This window comes from Cebus imitator, unplaced genomic scaffold (assembly GCF_001604975.1).
Source record: "Cebus imitator isolate Cc_AM_T3 unplaced genomic scaffold, Cebus_imitator-1.0 Scaffold23, whole genome shotgun sequence".
NCBI classification, from domain to species: domain Eukaryota; kingdom Metazoa; phylum Chordata; class Mammalia; order Primates; family Cebidae; genus Cebus; species Cebus imitator.
In genome coordinates this window covers 8,378,600-8,397,403 of record NW_016107338.1, presented here as the reverse complement: position 1 = coordinate 8,397,403, position 18,804 = coordinate 8,378,600, and the positions used below count along the sequence as shown (strand labels likewise).

Genomic DNA, 18,804 nt, shown 5'->3' with positions numbered 1-18,804 from the left:
TTTTTTTCCGAGATGAAGTCTTGCTCTGTCACCCAGGCTGGAGTGCTGTGGCATAATCTTGGCTCACTGCAACCTCTGCCTCCTGGGTACAAGCAATTATCCTGCCTCAGCCTCCTGAGTAGCTGGGATTACAGGTGCACACCACCAAGTCCGGCTAATTTTTGTACTTTTAATAGAGATGGGGTTTCACCATGTTTGCCAGTCTGGTCTCAAACTCCTGACCTCGTGATCCACCCACCTTATCCTCCCAAAGTGCTTGGATTACAGGTGTGAGCCATTACAATTAAAACTTTTTTGTTCCCAGTTTCAGGTATGTCTTTATCAGCAGTGTAAAAACAAACTAATACGATAAATTGGTACCAGTAGAGTAGGGCATTGCTGAAAATATACCCAAAAATGTGGAGGTGACTTTGGAACTGGATAACAGGCAGAGGTTGGAACAGTTTGGAGGGCTCATAAGAAGACAGGAAAATGTGGGAAAGTTTGGAACCTCCTAGAGATTTGTTGAATGGCTTTGACAAAAATGCTGATAGTGACATAAACAATAAGGTCCAGCTGAGGTGGTCTCAGATGGAGATGAGAGATTTGTTGGGAAGTGGAGCAAAGGTGACTCTTGTGATGTTTTAGCAAAGAGACTGGCAGCGTTTTGCCCCTGGCCTAGAGATTTGTGGAACTTTGAACTTGAGAGAGATGATTTAGTGTGTCTAGCAGAAGAAATTTCTAAGCAGCAAAGCATTCAAGAGATGACTTGGGTGCTGTTAAAGGCATTCCATTTTAAAAGGGAACCAGAGCATAAAAGTTTGGAAAATTTGCAGCCTGACAATGTAATAGAAAAGAGAATCCCAGCCAGGCACAGTGGCTCACACCTGTAATCCCAGAACTTTGGGAGGCTGAGGCGGGTGGATCACCTGAGGTTGGGAATTCAAGACCAGCCTGACCAACATGGAGAAACCCTGTCTCTACTAAAACCACAAAATTACCCAGGCATGGTGGCACATGCCTGTAATCCCAGCTGCTTGGGAGGCTGAGGCAGGAGAATTGCTTGAACCCGGCAGGCGGAGGTTGCAGTGAGCCACATCAAGCCATTCCGCTCCAGCCTGGTCACCAAGAACAAAAAAACTCCATCTCAAAAAAAAAGAAAAGAGAATCCCATTTTCTGAGGAGAAATTCAAGCTGGCTGCAGAAATTTGCATAAGTAACAAGGTGCCGAATGTTAATCATGAAGACAATGGGGAAAATGTCTTCAGGGCCTGTCAGAGACCTTTGCAGTAGCCCCTCCCATCACAGGCCCAGAGGTATAGGAGGTAAAAATGGTTTCATGGGCTGGGCCCAGAGTCCCCATGCTGTGTGCAGTCTATAGACTTGGTGCCCTGCGTCCCAGCCACTCCAGCTGTGTCTAAAAGGTGCCAGGGTCCAGCTCAGGCTGTTGCTTCAGAGGGTGGAAGCCCCAAGCCTTGGGAGCTTCCATGAGGTGTTGAGGCTGTGGGTACACAGAAGTCAAGAATTGAGGTTTGGGAAGCTCCATCTAGATCTCAGGGGATGTATGGAGACATCTGAATGCCCACACAGAAGTTTGCTTCATGGGTGGAGTTCTTTTTTTTTTTTTTTTTTGAGACGGAGTTTCGCTCTTGTTACCCAGGCTGGAGTGCAATGGCGCGATCTCGGCTCACCGCAACCTCCGCCTCCTGGGTTCAGGCAATTCTCCTGCCTCAACCTCCTGAGTAGCTGGGATTACAGGCACGTGCCACCATGCCCAGCTAATTTTTTGTATTTTTAGTAGAGACGGGGTTTCACCATGTTGACCAGGATGGTCTCGATCTCTTGACCTCGTGATCCACCCGCCTCGGCCTCCCTAAGTGCTGGGATTACAGGCTTGAGCCACCGCGCCCGGCCCATGGGTGGAGTTCTTATGGAGAACCTCTGCTAGGGCAGTGCAGAAGGGAAATGTGGGGTTGGAGCCCCCACACAGAGTCCCTACTAGGGCACTGCCTAGTGGAGCTGTGAGAAGAGGGTCACTGTTCTCCAGACCCCAGAATGGTAGATCCACTGACAGCTTGCATGGAGAGCAAGAAAAGGAAAGGTCACTTTTTTTTTTTTTCTTTTTTCTCTACCCTAGGCTTGTCAGTCAAGGAAAGGTCACTTTCTATAAAACCAGGTAGGAAGATGAGTGTTAAGACCATAAAAGTAATCACAAGGAACTTGGGGAAAACAAGACGTTCTTTTTTTTTTTTTTTTTTTTTTTAAGACAGTCTCACTCTGTCCTCCAGGCTGGAGTGAAGTTGCACCATCTCAGCTCACTGCAACCTCCACCTGCGAGGTTCAAGCAATTCTCCTACCTCAGCCTCCCAAGTAGCTGGGACTACAGACACGTGCCACCATGCCTGGCTAATATTTGTATTTTTAGTAGAGACGGAGTTTCAGCATACTGGCCAGGTTTGTCTTGAACTCCTGACCTCATGATCCACCTGCCTCAGCCTCCCAAAGTGCTAGGATTACAGGAGTGAGCCACCATGCATGGCGAAAAACAGGATGTTCTAAGTGAAGTGATAGAATGAGATACAGCATATATCAAATGGATCAATTAGAGTTTTTGTTAAAAGTAGTTTGCTGAAAAATTCTACAAATGATTGTGAACTTAGAAACAACACATTTGGCAATTAGATTGCAGTTTCTAAATACAGTTTATTTATTTATTTATTTATTTTCATCTCAGTTCAAGTTTAATACAAACTACAAAAGATCAGTGGGTTGATGCCCTCTACTGATACATCATACAAATCAGTGGCCTGCCCACAACACAACTCAGGCCATTCCTATCATAGGAAGAAAGGCTGGTCTCTCCACTCTCTGTAGAGAAGGCCTGCCTTGTAACATACCACGAGTCAGCTGGATTTGAAGTCTGGTGTTTTACTCATGGGAAAAAAAAATACAAAAGAGGTTTTGTTCTCATGGCTGCCCACTGCAAGCCTGGCATTAAAACAGCCCAGCACTCACTTCTGTTTGGAGAAATATTCTTTGCTCTTTTGGACATCAGGCTTGATGGCATCACCGCCAGGTTTCCAGCCAGCTGGGAACACCTCCCCATGTTTGTCAGTGAACTGGAAGGCCTGAACTAGCCTCAAAGTCTCATCCACAGAGCGGCGAACAAGGAGGTCATTCACAGTGATCTGCCGAAGATCTACCCTTATCATCAATGATAAAGAGGCCCCTGAATGAGGTGCCTTCATCAGCCTTTAAGACTTCATAATCCTGAGCAATGCTGCACTTTGGGTCTGATACCAAAGGAATGTTCATGGGTCCCAGTCCTCCTTGTTTATTAGGTGTGTTGATCCATGCAAGGTGACAGAAGTGAGAATCCACAGAAGCACTCATCACTTGGCAGTTGAGTTTCTTAAATTCTTCTGCCCTATCACTGAAAGCAATGATCTCTGTGGGGCACACAAAGGTAAAGTCAAGAGGGCAAGAGACGAATACAACATATTTTCCTTTGTAGTCAGACAGTCTGATATCTTTAAATTGACCATCTGGCATAACGGCTGTGGCTTTGAAGTTGAGGGCAGGGTGCCTAATTTTAGCATTTCCTGAAGACATCTTCCTATCAGCTTGTTGGCTACGCTGGTCTCCAACGCCTGGTCTCCAACCGCCCCTATTTATTTATTTTTGAGACAGAATCTCGCTCTGTTGCCCAGGAAGCAGTGCAGTGTTATGATCTTGGCTCGCCGCAACCTCCGCCTCCCAGGTTCAAGTGATTGTTCTGCCTCAGCCTCCCAAGTAGTTGGGACTACCGGCAAGCCCCACCATGCCTGGCTAGTGTGTGTGTGTGTGTGTGTGTGTGTGTGTGCACGCGCGTGCATATCGGCCAGGCTGATCTTGGACTCCTGACCTCATGATCTGCCTGCCTCGGCCTCCCAGAGTGCTGGGATTACAGGCATGAGCCACTGCGCCCAGCCCACAGTTTCTTACTAAAATGAGCCAAAGCTTCTTGGAGAAATGGATAACTGCAAGTCTGAAACAGGAAATATGCAAAATGAACTCTGGACCATCTTATTCTACTAGAAAGCAAGGAAGCCTGTCAACATGACTCAGAGAAATTGAAGACATTTTCAATAGCCAGAGTTGGAACATTTTAAGCATCAATAATAGCTGTAATTAATGAAAACACATTAAACAGGTGTAAATATTAAGTCCAAAATTCTACTTTAAAAATCTCATTGGTCATTTTTAGAGAATGCTAGAGAACCAACTCATTATTTTGAAAATTAAATAAAAGGAAGGAATCAAACACTTCTTAAAAGTTGACTATGGGTATGAGAGAAAACTTTGTAGTCTTTTAATGAAAACTGGAAGGCTGGACCTCATTACTTTGGATCCTTGAACACTAATTAGCATATAGACCATTTTGTTCTATGCCGTTAATAGTTTATTGAATTCTATAAAATACTGGAATAGGGAAGAATGCTTTTATGTTATTTTTAACAAATTTTTCCTGCAGATTCATCACCTCAGGTAGCCATGCAATAACTGTTAATAGATTATGACAAAGATAGAGAAAGAGGCCTCATCATAAATAAACAAAGCACTTCAGTGTTTTCCAGCAGATTGCAACCCATTAATCATTTGTGTTAGCTTTCCAGGGAAACCGCTATTTAAATATGCATTTATCTGTTTCACACATTTTATTAAGGGTCATTATTCCTATATATTCATGTTAATAATTGTAGAAGAGAAAAATATTACAGCATGAGATTTTTTTTTTCTTTTTTCTTTTTTTTTTTTGAGACAGAGTTCACTCTTGTTGCCCAGGCTAGAGTGCAATGGCACAATCTTGGCTCACCGCAACCTCCGCCTCCCAGGTTCAAGTGATTCTCCTCCTGCCTCAGCCTCCCGAGTAGCTGGGATTACAGGCATGCGCCACCATGCCCGGCTAATTTTGTATTTTTAATAGAGATGGGGTTTCTCCATGTTGGTCAGGCTGGTCTCGAAATTCTGACCTTAGGTGATCCACCCGCCTTGGCCTTCTAAAGTGTTGAATTACAGACATGAGCCACCACACCTGGCCTGAGATTTTTTTTTCGAAAGGATGAATCAAATTAAGTAATATGCCATAACCTTTACTTCTTTGTTAGAGGTTTATTTTAAATTATCACTTTTTCCTGCAAAAAGGAATTTTCAAATGGCATGTGATTTTTCTATTCTAGTAAACTTCTTTAAAGAGAACTGACCCACTACTTTGCATCCTATACTAATTTTTTATCCTATCTTATAGGAATGGAGATTACCCTATTAATTCAATGCTTATTAAGGCAATTCACAGTAACTGCCATGTTATAGTATATACCCACTCCAGAATAAAGAGGTTAGAGGCAAATTGTCCTTCTTTGAAGGACAGGAAAATAGTCTCTAAAATGAGAGAACTAATAGAAACCAGGCATCTGGAAGCCTGCTCCTAAGTATCACATCTTAAAGGTTACATGCATGGGAATGGTCACATTGAATACATATCACACCTTTATTCACCCTCAAAGGCAACAGTATTCACAGGCAAAGGTAAACTTAAGAAAACAGAAATCCCTGTGTTACTGGAAGGCTGTCTTAAACATTTGTATTGAACATTGCTGTAAAAGGCAGCGTGCTACATGTTAGATTTACAGAGGAGTGTGAAACATAATCATTATTCTCAAGAGACTTCCACAAAAAATAAACAACTCACTTTCAGTGCTTCCCATGTACCATGCTCAGCACTATGTGTGGGTGTGTATCTTTATATTTATATATAAATATATAAACATATACTGTATACACACATATATGTATACATGCATATATACATTTATATATCTTAATATACAGTCAGGATATTTTAAAGATATACAGACATATATCCTTATAAAGATATGTAAATGTACTCTTTATTTACTTTTTTTTTGAGATGGAGTCTCTTTCTGTCACCAAAGTTGGAGTGCAGTGGTGCAACCTCAGCTCACTGCAACCTCACCCTCCCAGGTTCAAGCGATTCTTATGCCTCAGCCTCCCAGATAGCTGGGATTACAGATGCCTACCACCATGCCCGGCTAATTTTTGTATTTTTAGTAGAGACGGAGTTTCACCATGTTGGCTAGGCTAGTCTCAAACTGATGATCTAAGGTGATCCACCTGCCTCGGCCTCCCAAAGTACTGAGATTATAGGTGTGAGCCAGCTCGCCCAGCAATATACTCTTTATAACCTCACTACAGCCCCCTCAGGTAGGCATTATTATTCACACTTTAAAGGTAGAGAAACTGAAGGTCAGGGAAGTTAGGTAACTTGTGCCAGGTCACACAGCAAGTTAAGTACTAGAGCTGGGTTTGGAACCTGAACAGTCTGTCTCCAGGGCTGAACACTTACCTATTAAGCTATTATCTCAACTGCAAGTTTGATCATAAGACAGAACATTTACATACTAATTAGGATGTGCAAACAGGTAGGTTGGAGATTTTGCCTTTAGTCCTTACTCTGATATTTTATCCAACTTTCTTTGTGACTTTTTTTTTTTCACCTGTCAAATGGGAAAATAGCACTTATCTATTGTATGCAATCTATTTTTACCTATCTTTATTATTATGATAATAGATGCTAAAGTACTTTGAAAAGACAAATACTATACAAATATTAAGTGCTACTACGATTATTTTCCTTTTTTTTTTTGTTTTTGAGACGGAGTTTCGCTCTTGTTACCCAGGCTGGAGTGCAATGGCGCAATCTCGGCTCACTGCAACCTCCGCCTCCTGGGTTCAGGCAATTCTCCTGCCTCAGCCTCCTGAGTAGCTGGGATTACAGGCACGCGCCACCAAGCCCAGCTGGTTTTTAGTATTTTTAGTAGAGACGGGGTTTCACCATGTTGACCAGGATGGTCTCGATCTCTTGACCTCATGATCCACCCGCCTCGGCCTCCCACAGTGCTGGGATTACAGGCATGAGCCACCGCGCCCGGCACTATGATTATTTTTCTAAATAACAGGGGGCACTACACCTGTCTTCTGTCTTGGTGGGGTCAAGGTCTAGATTGATATTCTAATGCAACAAACATTTCTTCCTTCCTTTCTTCTCTTTCTTTTTTCTTCCTTCCTTCCTTCCTTCCTTCCTTCCTTCCTTCCTTCCTTCCTTCCTTCCTTCTCTCTCCCTCTCCTTTTCTTTCCTTCTTTCTTCCTTTCAAGACAGGGTCTCACTCTGTCACCCAGGCTGGCTGGAATGCAGTGGCACAATCTTGGCTCACTGCAGCCTGGACAACCTAGGCCTCAGTGATCCTCCCACCTCAGCCTCCCAGCCAAATTGTGTAGCTGGCGATTACATGCACGCTATACCCGGCTAAGTTTTTCACTTTTTGTAGAGGCGGTGTTTCGCCATGTTGCTCAGGCTTGTCTCAAACTCCTGGGCTAGAGCTATCTGCCCACCTCAGCCTCCCAGAGTTCTGGGATTATAGGCGTGAGCCACCATGCCTAGCCAACAAACACTTCTTAGGTGTCTTCTATGAACCTAGCAAGTGCTTGGCACTGCCTTTGTTGAGTGCACAGCTATAACTGGAAGACAAACACTAAAAAAGTAATTATACAAATATGATAAAGTTTTACATTGCGTCTTGAAGGAAATGAACACCTTGTTAGGAAAGAATGAACACCTTGTTAGGAATGAGAGAGTGGACTTGGAGGAAATGACTTTTTCTCCACTGGAGGGAAGAGTGGGAAACATGGAGAGGGGAGAGCTGTGCATGAGTCAAGGTGGGAGAGATACCAGCCTAATGCTGGGTCATTCAGGGCCTTAGGGACCCTGTGGTGGGTTTTGTACTTTATCCCAAGTGCAATAGAAAATCCTTAATGGGGTGGGGCATGGGAAAAAGAGAATCCTTAATGGGTTAAAAGCTGAAGCCTGGCATGGTGAAAGAGTTGGAGGTGTTTGCAAATGTGATTTCATTGATGACCCATGATGTCTGGGCTGAAAAGGGGAGAGTGAAGAGAGGAGGGGACTGCAGGATGGAGAGAGAACAGCAGGTCTTGTACTGAAGGACTTAGTAAGGTGAAAGGAGTGTTGCTGGGGGGTTACTTGAGAGTATGGAAGGAAAGGAGAGGGTGTTTGAATGAGTGAGGAAGGCTGTGAAGTTTCTGGTCCATGTTGTGATCATGGGAGTGGGTGGTGGCAACAGAGCCGAGGGAAGTGTAGCTGGGAATGTGAAGTGAGAAAGCTAGAAGGCCAGAATGGCTTGGCTGAACCAGAGCTAGTTCCAATTCACGGGAGGCTCAAGCTTCTGGATTTTGTACAGGGCTGACCCCTGCTGGTAAATTCTGGTAGAAACCCAGGAAGCCAAGCTGCTTGAGAAGCATGCAGCAAAGGAAGGGGGCTATTTTTACTTAGACATAACATCTTCACTTTTGAAATGCCTCTGCCAGTTTTGGGCTCAGAATGTCCTCACAATTAAAGGATTCTTTATAAATAATCCCCAGCTTATGTCATCAAATGATGAAAATGCAATGTATGAATAACTGGGAGAAATTTCTCCATGAATTGTGTTTTCTTTATTTTTCTGTATTTATTTTTTGAGATGAAGTTTTGCTCTTGTTGCTCAGGCTGGAGTGCAATGGCATGATCTCGGTTCACCACAACCTCTGCCTCCTGGGTTCAAGCAATTCTCCTGCCTCAGCCTCCCAAGTAGCTGGAAATACAGGCAAGCATCACTATGCCCAGCTAATTTTGTATTTTTGGTTGAGACGAGGTTTTTCAATGTTGGTCAGGCTTGTCTCAAACTCTCGACCTCAAGTGCTCCGCCTGCCTCAGCCTCCCAAAATGCTGGGATTATAGGTATGAGCCATTGTGCCCAGCCAAATTGTGTCTTCACTTTCTTAATGATGTATAACATACATGTAATAAAATGCACAAATCTCAACTGTAGAGCTAGATGAAATTGTACAAATGTATAAGCCCATTACATAACAAATGTAATCATCACCCAGATTAGGTTAGAGTGTATTCCAGTAGATCTTCCCAAAACCTCCCTCTTGTCCACTCACTACTTACCCTACTATCTTGACTTCTAACAGCATAGATTAGTTTTGTCTGTTCTTGAAAGTCATATAAATGGAATCAAACAGCGTATATTCTTTTGTATTTCATTTCTTTGACTTAACATATGCCTGTGAAATGTACCCACATTATGGTAGTAGTCATTCTTTTTTTTAAAATTACATTAAAAAAATACTACTATTATTTACCCATTCTTTTTTTTATTATTATTATTTTAGACAGCGTCTTGCTGTGTCACCCAGACTGGAGGGCAGTGGTGGGATCTCAGCTCACTGCAACCTCCACCTCCCAGGCTCAAGCAATCCTACCACCTAAGCCTCCCAAGTAGTAGCTGGGACTACAAGTGTGCACCATCATGACTGGCTAATTTTGTATTTTTTTGCTAGAGATGGTGTTTTGCCATGTTGCCCAGGCTGGCCCCAAACTCCTGGGGTCAAGAAATTCTCCCGGCTCAGCTTCCTAAAGTGCTAGAGTTGTAGATGTGAGCCACTGTGCCCGGCCCATTATTTATCCATTCTATTGCTAATTAAAATTTGGATTGTTTCCAGAATATGACTATTATGCTGCTATGGCCATCTGCCTACATGTCTTCTGTTAATTGTATGTTTGTATATGTGTGCATGCATGCATGTATGTTTATATATGTATATGTGTATGTGTATGTATGTGCATATACACACACACATACACACACACACAAACACACATATATACACACACACATATGTTTGGTCAGTTGCCAGGTCACTTTAAGTAGGCAACAGAAAGGACCTCAAGAGAATCCATTGGAGAATTTGACTTGAGGTCCTTGGAGTTTGTGTAGTACAGAGATGAGTTCTGAAAATATTCTTCCAGCCAAAGTGGCCAATGGTGGCAGAGTAGAGGGGGCTGTTTTTTTTTTTTTTTTTTTTTTTTTTTACACAGCAATTATTTTTATGTAAGAATTCTAAAAAGTACTTGACAAGTTATTAGCAGAAACATTTCATCTAGGACTGATTTCTACAGCAGCATTTGAGTTTCCATAAAAATAGAACCTTCTGTCTCAGAAGGTATATCAATAAGAGTACCACAATCTTCTATTTCCAAGTGCAGTGGTTTCTCCTGCTCACAACTCAGGTTTGAATTGTCTTTCATTTGAATCTCTTCCTCTTCCAATTCCAAAGGTTTATCTGGGGCTGAAGCTACCACTTCTTCGTCATCATTTTCATGTAGAAAGCTACAGATCATGTTGGGTCGGTAGGAGAAATCATTATCCTTTATTTGCAGCCATTCCACCCCACCTATGTTTTCTTCTCCTTCCTTCTTCTCCGTCAGCAGAGTTCTTGTCATGCTGAGCTTCTTCATGGTATGGCATTTATATTTTAGCACTGTTTTATTACTGCCTTCTGTATCAGCATGTTCAACATTTTCTTCAAATATAACACAGGTCCCAAGAGTGTCTTCATACTCCCCAGCAAAGACACAACTGTCCACTTGCAGAATGGGCCTTTCAGTGTCAATGCCCAAAATCTTACATTTGTTTTCACATTTTGAGAGAAAGTCTGAATCAATGATTCCTGATAACGCCACCAGAACCAACTGCTCCTCCTCGTCCTCCTCTTGTTCGTCCTCCAGACTCCGCTAATCGACAGCCGCCATGGTCCGGGGGCTGTGTTAAGATGTGGACTACACACCCTCTGAGGATGGAGCAAAGCACGGGTGGTTCTTATGGACCAAATGTGGATCCTGGGTCTCTCTTGGATCCTTCCCTGGAGAGGCCACGGGATCCCAAAAGAGAGGTGGCCTAAAAGATGGCAGGGAACAGTCAAAATAGCAGTCAGATGAGGGGCATTACCAGGAATCTCTGAAGGATTCAGGGAGGGGCCAGCCCTAGGATCTCCATCCCTTAGGGGGCACATTCATAGGGTACCTGTCAGTAAGATCTTTCTGTCCCTTTCTGTCCCAGAAGAGGAGCTGGAGAAAACATGGTGAGGGCTGGGGAAGAGGAGCAGAGCCACAGTGGGAAAAGAGGACCGGAAGCTATCCATGCCTTCTCGCCACCTCTTGGCTTCCCAGCCTGAAGATTCTTGGAGCTGGGAGACTGACAGAGCTCTAAATCAGGTAAGAGTGTGGAGTTGTGATGAACACATGAATCTAAATTTTTAATTACTAAAATATCCCTAATAAAAAATTCTGCTCCAAAACTTGCTTCCCCTGCGGAATTCCTCACGTCACCTAATTGCAACTCTATCCCTCCAGTGCTCAGGTCCACAGCCATCAAGTGATCCTTCTGTTTTAATTCACATCCCACATTTCCTGCATGAGAAAATCCTGCCATCTCTACTTCAATATGCTTCAGGTTTTGAAGTGGGAGAGTAGTCAAGTAAGTTTTTGTTGTTTACTGTATTTCAGATGTCCTGAATTATTCATTGTCGGCCAACATTCAGGAACTAAGCATTAGTATAGCTTGTAGGTTTTCTGATTTCCTTATTTATTTATTTATTGAGACAGGAATCTTACTCTGTCACCTAGGCTGCAGTGCAGTGGCATGATCTCGGCTCACTGCAGCCTCAACCTCCTAAGCTCAAGCGATCCTCCTGCCTCAGCCTCCCTAGTAGCTGGGACTACAGGTGTGTGCCACCAATGCCCAGCTAATTTTTTATATTTTTTGAGGAGACAGGGTTTCACCATGTTTGCCCAGGCTGGTGTTGAACTCCTGGACTCAAGTGATCCGTCCACCTTAGCATCCCAAAGCTTAGGAAATGAGCCACAGGAGTGAGCCACTGTGCACACCCTGATTTCTTTTCTTTTTTTTTTGAGATGGAATCTCGCTCTGTCACCCAGGCTGGAGTGCAGTGGTGTGATTTCGGCTCACTGCAACCTCTGCCTCCCGGGTTCAAGTGATTCTCCTGCCTCAGCCTCCCAAGTAGCTGGGACTACAGGCATGCACCACCACGCAGCTAATTTTTGTATTTTCAGTAGAGACGGGGTTTCACCATGTTGGCCAGAATAGTCTCGATCTCTTGACCTCGTGATCTGCCCACCTCATGATCTGCCTGCCTCGGCCTCCCAAAGGGCTGGGATTACAAGTGTGAGCCGCTGCGCCTGGCACCCATCCTGATTTTCTCTAATCTATTGGTTTACTTAAGCCTTTCCCTTGAATTTGAAAATATTTCCTGATGTTTGTAGGTATTTTAAGTTTACAAAGAAATACCCTGTCCCTTTGTGGTACACACATGTGCCACTAAAGGCTAAATCTTCAAAATAAAGAGCAAAACCCAGGAGAGAACTAATAACTCATTAATGTGAAATGATTGTAGTTGCTACTAATTCATATTCCATACAATTCAATACAAAGAAATTGTCGAGATTGCATGCATGTGGGCTTTAGGATGGTGATCTATGCATCTATTCCTCTTGCTTGCTCAAACATCTTTCTCCCTAGAGGAAGAAGACAGGGTCTAGACATGAGTAAGTTGACAAAATGGGCCATTCCAGCATATATTTCCCACAGAAACATCAATTTGAACAACTATCCATGCATGAAAATACAAGCACTAAGGATACCAGCTGAGAGATTACAGCACCTGATTGTAGTGCAGAAATAAGAAAAGACATATTGAGAAGAGTAGGAAGGACAGTTTTGCATTACCCATAACAGCCCTGCCTCAACCTCAGTCAGCACAGTGTGGCGAGGCATACCCTCCACTTATGAGAAGGAAAGGGAAGTAGGCAACAAGCTTTGACTCAGACCTCAACACTAGGGCCACCCCAGTAGAATGCAGTGGTCAAGCCCACATGGTCCTAGATATCAGATGAATGCCCACAGACTGGGCCTCAGGCCTGCCCCAGTGGAGACCAAAACATTCTGAGAAAATAGTAAAATCCTGTCTCTACAAAAATACAAAAATTAGCTGGGTGTGGTGGTTTGCACCTGTAGTCCCATCTACTTGGGAGGCTAAGGTGGGAGGATCCCTACAACACAGGAGGTTGAGGCTGCAGTGGACCATGATCATGCTACTGCACTCCAGCCTGGGCAACAGACTGAAAGCCTATCTCAAAGAAGAAGAACAACAACAATAACCAGGGAAATGTGACACCACTAAAGGAACAAAATAAAGCATCAGTAACTGACTGTAAAGAAATTAAGATTTATGAACTGTAAAATAAAGACTTCAAAATAAGAAAGCTCAGTGAACTTCAAGAAAACACAAAGAAGCAATTCAATGAAAATAAAAAATAAATAAATGACCAGTGTGAGAAATTTAACAGAGATTGAAAATATATTTTAAAAAATCAAACAGAAATTCTAAAGCTAAGAAACACAATGAATGCAATAGAGGGCACCAACAAAATAATTGATCAAGCACAAGAAAGAATCCATGGATTCAAAGACAAGTTATTTGAAAATATATAGTCAAAGGCTGGGCTCAGTAGCTCATGCCTGTAATCCCAGCACTTGGGGAGAGTGAGGCGGGTGAATCACCTGAGGTCAGGAGTTTGAGACCTGGCCAACATGGTAAAACCCTGTCTCTACTAAAAAAAAAAAAAAAAAAAAAAAAATTTGCTGGCCATGGTGACAGGTACCTGTAATCCCAGCTACTCGGGAGGCTGAGGCAGGAGAATTGCTTGTATCCAGGAGGCAGAGGTTGCCATGAGCCAAGATCCCACCCCCATTGCACTCTAGACTGGGCAAGAAGAGCAAAACTCCATCTTAAAAAAAAAGAAAAAAGAAAAAGAAAAGAGAAAATATACAGTCAGAGGGGGAATAAAAGAATGAAAAGAAATGAAGAAGGCTTACAAGATGTATGGGATAGCATCAAAAGAGCAAATGTTTAAATTATTGGATTTTCTTTTTTTTTGAGATGGAGTTTTGCTCCTGTTGTCCAGACTGGAGTGCAATGTCATGATCTCAGCTCATTGTGACCTCCACCTCCTGGGTTCAAGTGATTCTCCCAACTCAGCCTTCCAAGGAGCTGGGATTATAGGTGCCCACCACCACACCTTGCTAATTTTTGTATTTTTAGTAGAGACAGGATTTCACCACGTTGGCCAGGCTGGTCTTGAACTTCTGACCCCAGGTGATCTACCTGCCTTGGCCTCCCAAAGTGCTGGGATTACAGGTGCAAACCACCCTGCCCAGCCACAAATTATTTGATTTTAAGAAGGCGAAGAAAGAGACAAAGGGCCTGAAATCTCATTTAAATAAATAATAGACAAATTTTTCAAATCTGGTGAAAGATATACATATCCTGGCAAAGGAAGGTTAAAAAGTCTCCAATCTGATTCAATTCAAAACACAACTACAACAAGACATACTCAAACTGTCAAAAAGACAGAGAGGATATAGAAAGCAGCAAGCAAAAACAAGCAAATCACTTATAAGTGAGTTATCATAAGGCTAGCAGTAGATTTCTCAGCAGACACTTTACAGGCCAAAACAGAGAAGAATGATATATTCAAAGTGCTGAAGGAAAAAGCTGCCAAGCAAGAATATTCTACCCAGTAAAGCTATCCTTCAGAAATAAAGGAGAGATAAAGATTTTCTTAGACAAACAAAGCTGAGAACTTATCACCACCAGACCTGTCTTACAGGAATGCAAAAAAGGAACTCTTCAAGTTGAAAGAAAGAAAAACTAATTAATAATATGAAACATTTAGAAGTATAAAACTCACTGGGAAAAGTAAGTACACATGTAGTTCAAATAAAAAATACTCATACTGTAATGCTGATATGTAAATTACGTATGTCTTTACTATAAAGACAAAAGTACTGAAATAATAATTACCAATAATTTATTAAGAGACACACAATATAAAAAAATGTAAATTGTGACATCAAAAGCATAAAATGAGGGAATCGTGAAATAAAAGAGTAGAATTTTTTATGCGATCAAAATTAAGTTGTTATGAACATAAAATAGCCTGTTATAATTATAAAACATTTTATGTAAGCCTTATGGTAACCACAAAGTGAAAAGTTATGGCAGAATAAAGATAAAAAGATAAAAAGTAAGGAATCAAAGTATATCACCAGAGAAGATCACTTAATCACAAAGGAAGACAGCAAGAGAGGAGAAAGGAACAAAGAATCCTCAAAATCAGAAAATGATTAACAAAATGGCAGTAGTAAATCCTTACCTATCAATAATTACCTTGAATCTAAATGGATTAAATTACCCAATCAAATGACAAGAGTGGTTGAATGGATTTTAAGAAAAACAGCAACAAGACCCAACTATATACTGCTTATAAGAGACTCCCTTCACACATAGACTGAAAGTTATGAAATGGAAAAAGATACACCATGCAATGGAAACCAAAAGGGAGCAAGGGCAGCTATACATAGTAAGACAAAATAGACTTTACGTCTAAAACTGTAAAGAAACCAAAAAGGGTCCGGGTGTGGTGGCTCACGCCTGTAATCCCAACACTCTGGGAAGCTGAGGCGGGTGGATCACGAGGTCAGGTGTTGAAGACTAGCCTGGCCAATATGGTTAAACCCCATCTCTACTAAAAATACAAAAATGAGGAAAGCACCACATCACAATAATGACTATATAGTGACAAACCTACAGCTAACATCACACTCATCAGTGAAAAGTTGAAAGCTTTTCTTCTAAGATCAAGAACAAGTCAATGGCCAGGTGCAGTGGCATATACCTATAATCTCAGCACTTTGGGGAGTCAAGGCGGATGGATCACTTGAGCTTAGGAGCTTGAGACCAGTCTGGGCAACATCAAATGCTGTCTTTACAAAAAATACAAAATTAGATGAGTGTGGTGGTGCATGCCTGTAGTCCTAGCCACTCAGGAGGCTGAGGTGCAAGAATCAATTCAGCCTGGGAGATCGGGGCTACAGTGAGCCATGATCATGCCATTGAACTCTAGCCTGGGTGACAGTGGGACCCTGTCTCAAAAATAATCATAAAATAAAATAACGAACACATCAAGGATGTGTTCTTGCCACTTCTATTCAACATAGTACTGGAAGTCCTAGCCAGCTCAATTAGGCAAGAGAATAAAATAAATGGCATCAATATTAGTCAGGGTTCTCCAGAGGGACAGAACTAAGAGCACATATGTATATAAAAAAGGGGGTTTATTAGGAAGAATTGGCTCACACAATTAAAAGACAAAGTCTCACTATAGGCCATCTGCAAGCTGAGGAAAGAGAGAAGCTGGTAGCATGGGTCAGTCCAAGTCTGTAAGCCTCAAAACTAGGGAAGCTGATAGTGTGGCCCTCAGTCTGAGGCTTGAAGCCTGGGAACCCCTGGAAGTCCACTAGTGCAAATCCTAAAGTCTAAAGGCCCAAGAACCTGGAGTCTGATATGCAAAGTCAGGAGGAGAGGAAGCAAAACATTCTGCATTAGAAGAGAGAGAGAGAGCGAGAAGACTCAGCCAGCTGCTTACCCCCATTCTTCCACCTGCTTTGTTCCAGCTGCACTGGCAGCCAATTAGATAGTGCCCACCCATGCTGAGGATGGGTCTTCCCCTCCCAGTCCACTGATTCAAACATCAATCTCCTCTGGCAATACCCTCACAGACGAATCCAGAAACAGTGTTTCATGAGCCATCTAGGTATCCCTCAATTCAGTCAAGTCGACACCTAATATTAACCATCACAAGCCTACCCCTTGGCAACTTGGCACCCATATACATCTTAAACCATACTTAATCTCCAAAGAAAGACAATAACAAGGTCATAATTCCACCTAACATAATGCAACTGTCCTTCATATGCCCCAAAATGTATTAATCCCTAATGTAAATCGTGCCTAAAATTGACAATGTTTAATTGCTGATATAAAGTCAAAAAATCTTATGTTATATGATAAAGGAATAAGAAAGGGGCCAGGCATGGTGGCGCATGCCCGTGGTCCCAGCTACTCAAGAGGCTGAGGTAAAAGGATTGCTTGAGCCCAGGAGTTCAAGATCAACCTGGGTCATATAGGGAGACCCCATTTGTACAAAAAAAATTTTTTTTATTAGCCAGGTGTGATGTTGTACACCTGTGGTCCCAGCTACTCAGGAAGCTGAGATAAGAGAATTGCTTGAGCCCAGGAGGTTGAGGCTGCAGTGAGCTGTAATTGCGTCACTGTACCCCAGCCTGAATGACAGAGAGAGACTTTTCTCAAAAAATAAAATAGAATAAATTAAGAAAGGAAATAAAACAACGATATTTGCTTAATACAGGTGATTATATGCACAAATGTTTTTTGTTTGTTTTGTTTTGTTTTGTTTTTGAAACAGAGTCTCGCTCTGTCGCCCAGGTTGGACTGCAGTGGCACGATTTTGACTCACTGCAACCTCTGCCTCCCAGGTTCAAGCAATTCCCCTGCCTCAGCCTCCTAAGTAGCTGGGATTACAGGTGTGTGCTGTTATGCCCAGCTAATTTTTGCATTTTTTGGCAAAGACAGGATTTCACCATGTTGGCCAGGCTTCACCATGTTGGCCAGGCTGGTCTCTACTACTGGACTCAAGTGATCCACCCCACTTGGCCTCCCAAAGTGCTGGGATTACAGGCGTGAGCCACCGCGCCCAGCCCACAAACGTATTCTTTTTTTTTTTTTGAGACGGAGTTTCACTCTTGTTACCCAGGCTAGAGTGCAATGGCGCGATCTCGGCTCACCGCAACCTCCGCCTCCTGGGTTCAGGCAATTCTCCTGCCTCAGCCTCCTGAGTAGCTGGGATTACAGGCACGCACCACCATGCCCAGCTAATTTTTGTATTTTTAGTAGAGACGGGGTTTCACCATGTTGACCAGGATGGTCTCGATCTCTTGACCTCGTGATCCACCCGCCTCGGCCTCCCAAAGTGCTGGGATTACAGGCTTGAGCCACCGCGCCCGGCCCACAAATGTATTCTTAACAAAATAAAAGAAAATGCTCACGACAATTATAGTCCCCAGTTCTGTAGCTGATCACGTGGTTGTAGCTGGTATTGATAACTACCTTCTTCTAACTATCCATTCTGTATTTCTGTTGCCTTCAGGAAGCACCTCAACTAGTCATGGCTTTTTACCTTGTGGACCCCGAGTTCCTGCGGAATATGTGCTTTGCCAAGAATCACAAGAAGAAGGGCCTAAAGAAGATGCAGGCCAACAATGCCAAGGCCATAAGTGCACGTGCCGAGGCTATCAAGGCCCTTGTAAAGCCCAAGGAGGTAAAGCCCAAGATCCCAAAGGATGTGTCAGCTGCAAGCTCGATCGACTTGCCTACATTGCCCACCCCAAGCTTGGGAAGTACGCTTATGCCCCCATTGCCAAGGGGCTCAAGCAGTGCTGGCCAAAGGCCACCGCCAAGGATCAAACCAAGGCCCAGGCTGCAGCTCCAGCTTCAGTTCCAACTCAGGCTCCCAAAGGTGCCCAGGCCCCTGCAAAGGCTCTAGAGTAGATATCCGTGTCTGCCTGTATGAGGACAGAAGGACTGGTGCAAACCCCTGGGCTGCCGTCTGCATGGGGCTGGGGTCCTCCTATGTTATTTGTACAAATAACCTGAGTCAGGAAAAAAACCCCACAAAAGTTACTAGAGATAAACTGGAACATTTTATAACGCTAAAAGAGTGAATTCATTTGGAAAATATAACAGTTAGAAATAATTATGCACCTGTGATTCTATTAGCCCACAGTTCCTGGTTCATAACTCCCATAACCTTTATTACAGTCTTTGTTATAATGTTGGGATGTTTCAGGCCTCAGAAGTAGGCCTCAGGAAACAAAATCTCTCTCTAATCTTGTCCTGTCCACCTTTTACCTGCTCAAGGCAGGACTC

General features: G+C 43.0%; 1 protein-coding gene and 2 pseudogenes across 2 annotated transcripts; 1 reads left to right on the top strand and 2 right to left on the bottom strand.

The window, feature by feature from the left end:
- Positions 1-2,707: 2,707 nt before the first annotated feature.
- Positions 2,708-3,638, bottom strand: LOC108299698 (annotated as a pseudogene). Its single transcript, XR_001823068.2, has one exon. The product of XR_001823068.2 is annotated as a peroxiredoxin-1-like (transcript).
- A 6,379-nt stretch (positions 3,639-10,017) lies between these two features.
- On the bottom strand, positions 10,018-10,690 carry LOC108299574 (general transcription factor 3C polypeptide 6-like). The gene is given in 1 exon segment (XM_037736106.1): positions 10,018-10,690. A coding segment is annotated over 1 exon segment (639 nt). The 3' UTR covers positions 10,018-10,051.
- A 7,353-nt stretch (positions 10,691-18,043) lies between these two features.
- Positions 18,044-18,426, top strand: LOC119470121 (annotated as a pseudogene).
- The last annotated feature ends 378 nt before the right edge of the window (positions 18,427-18,804 follow it).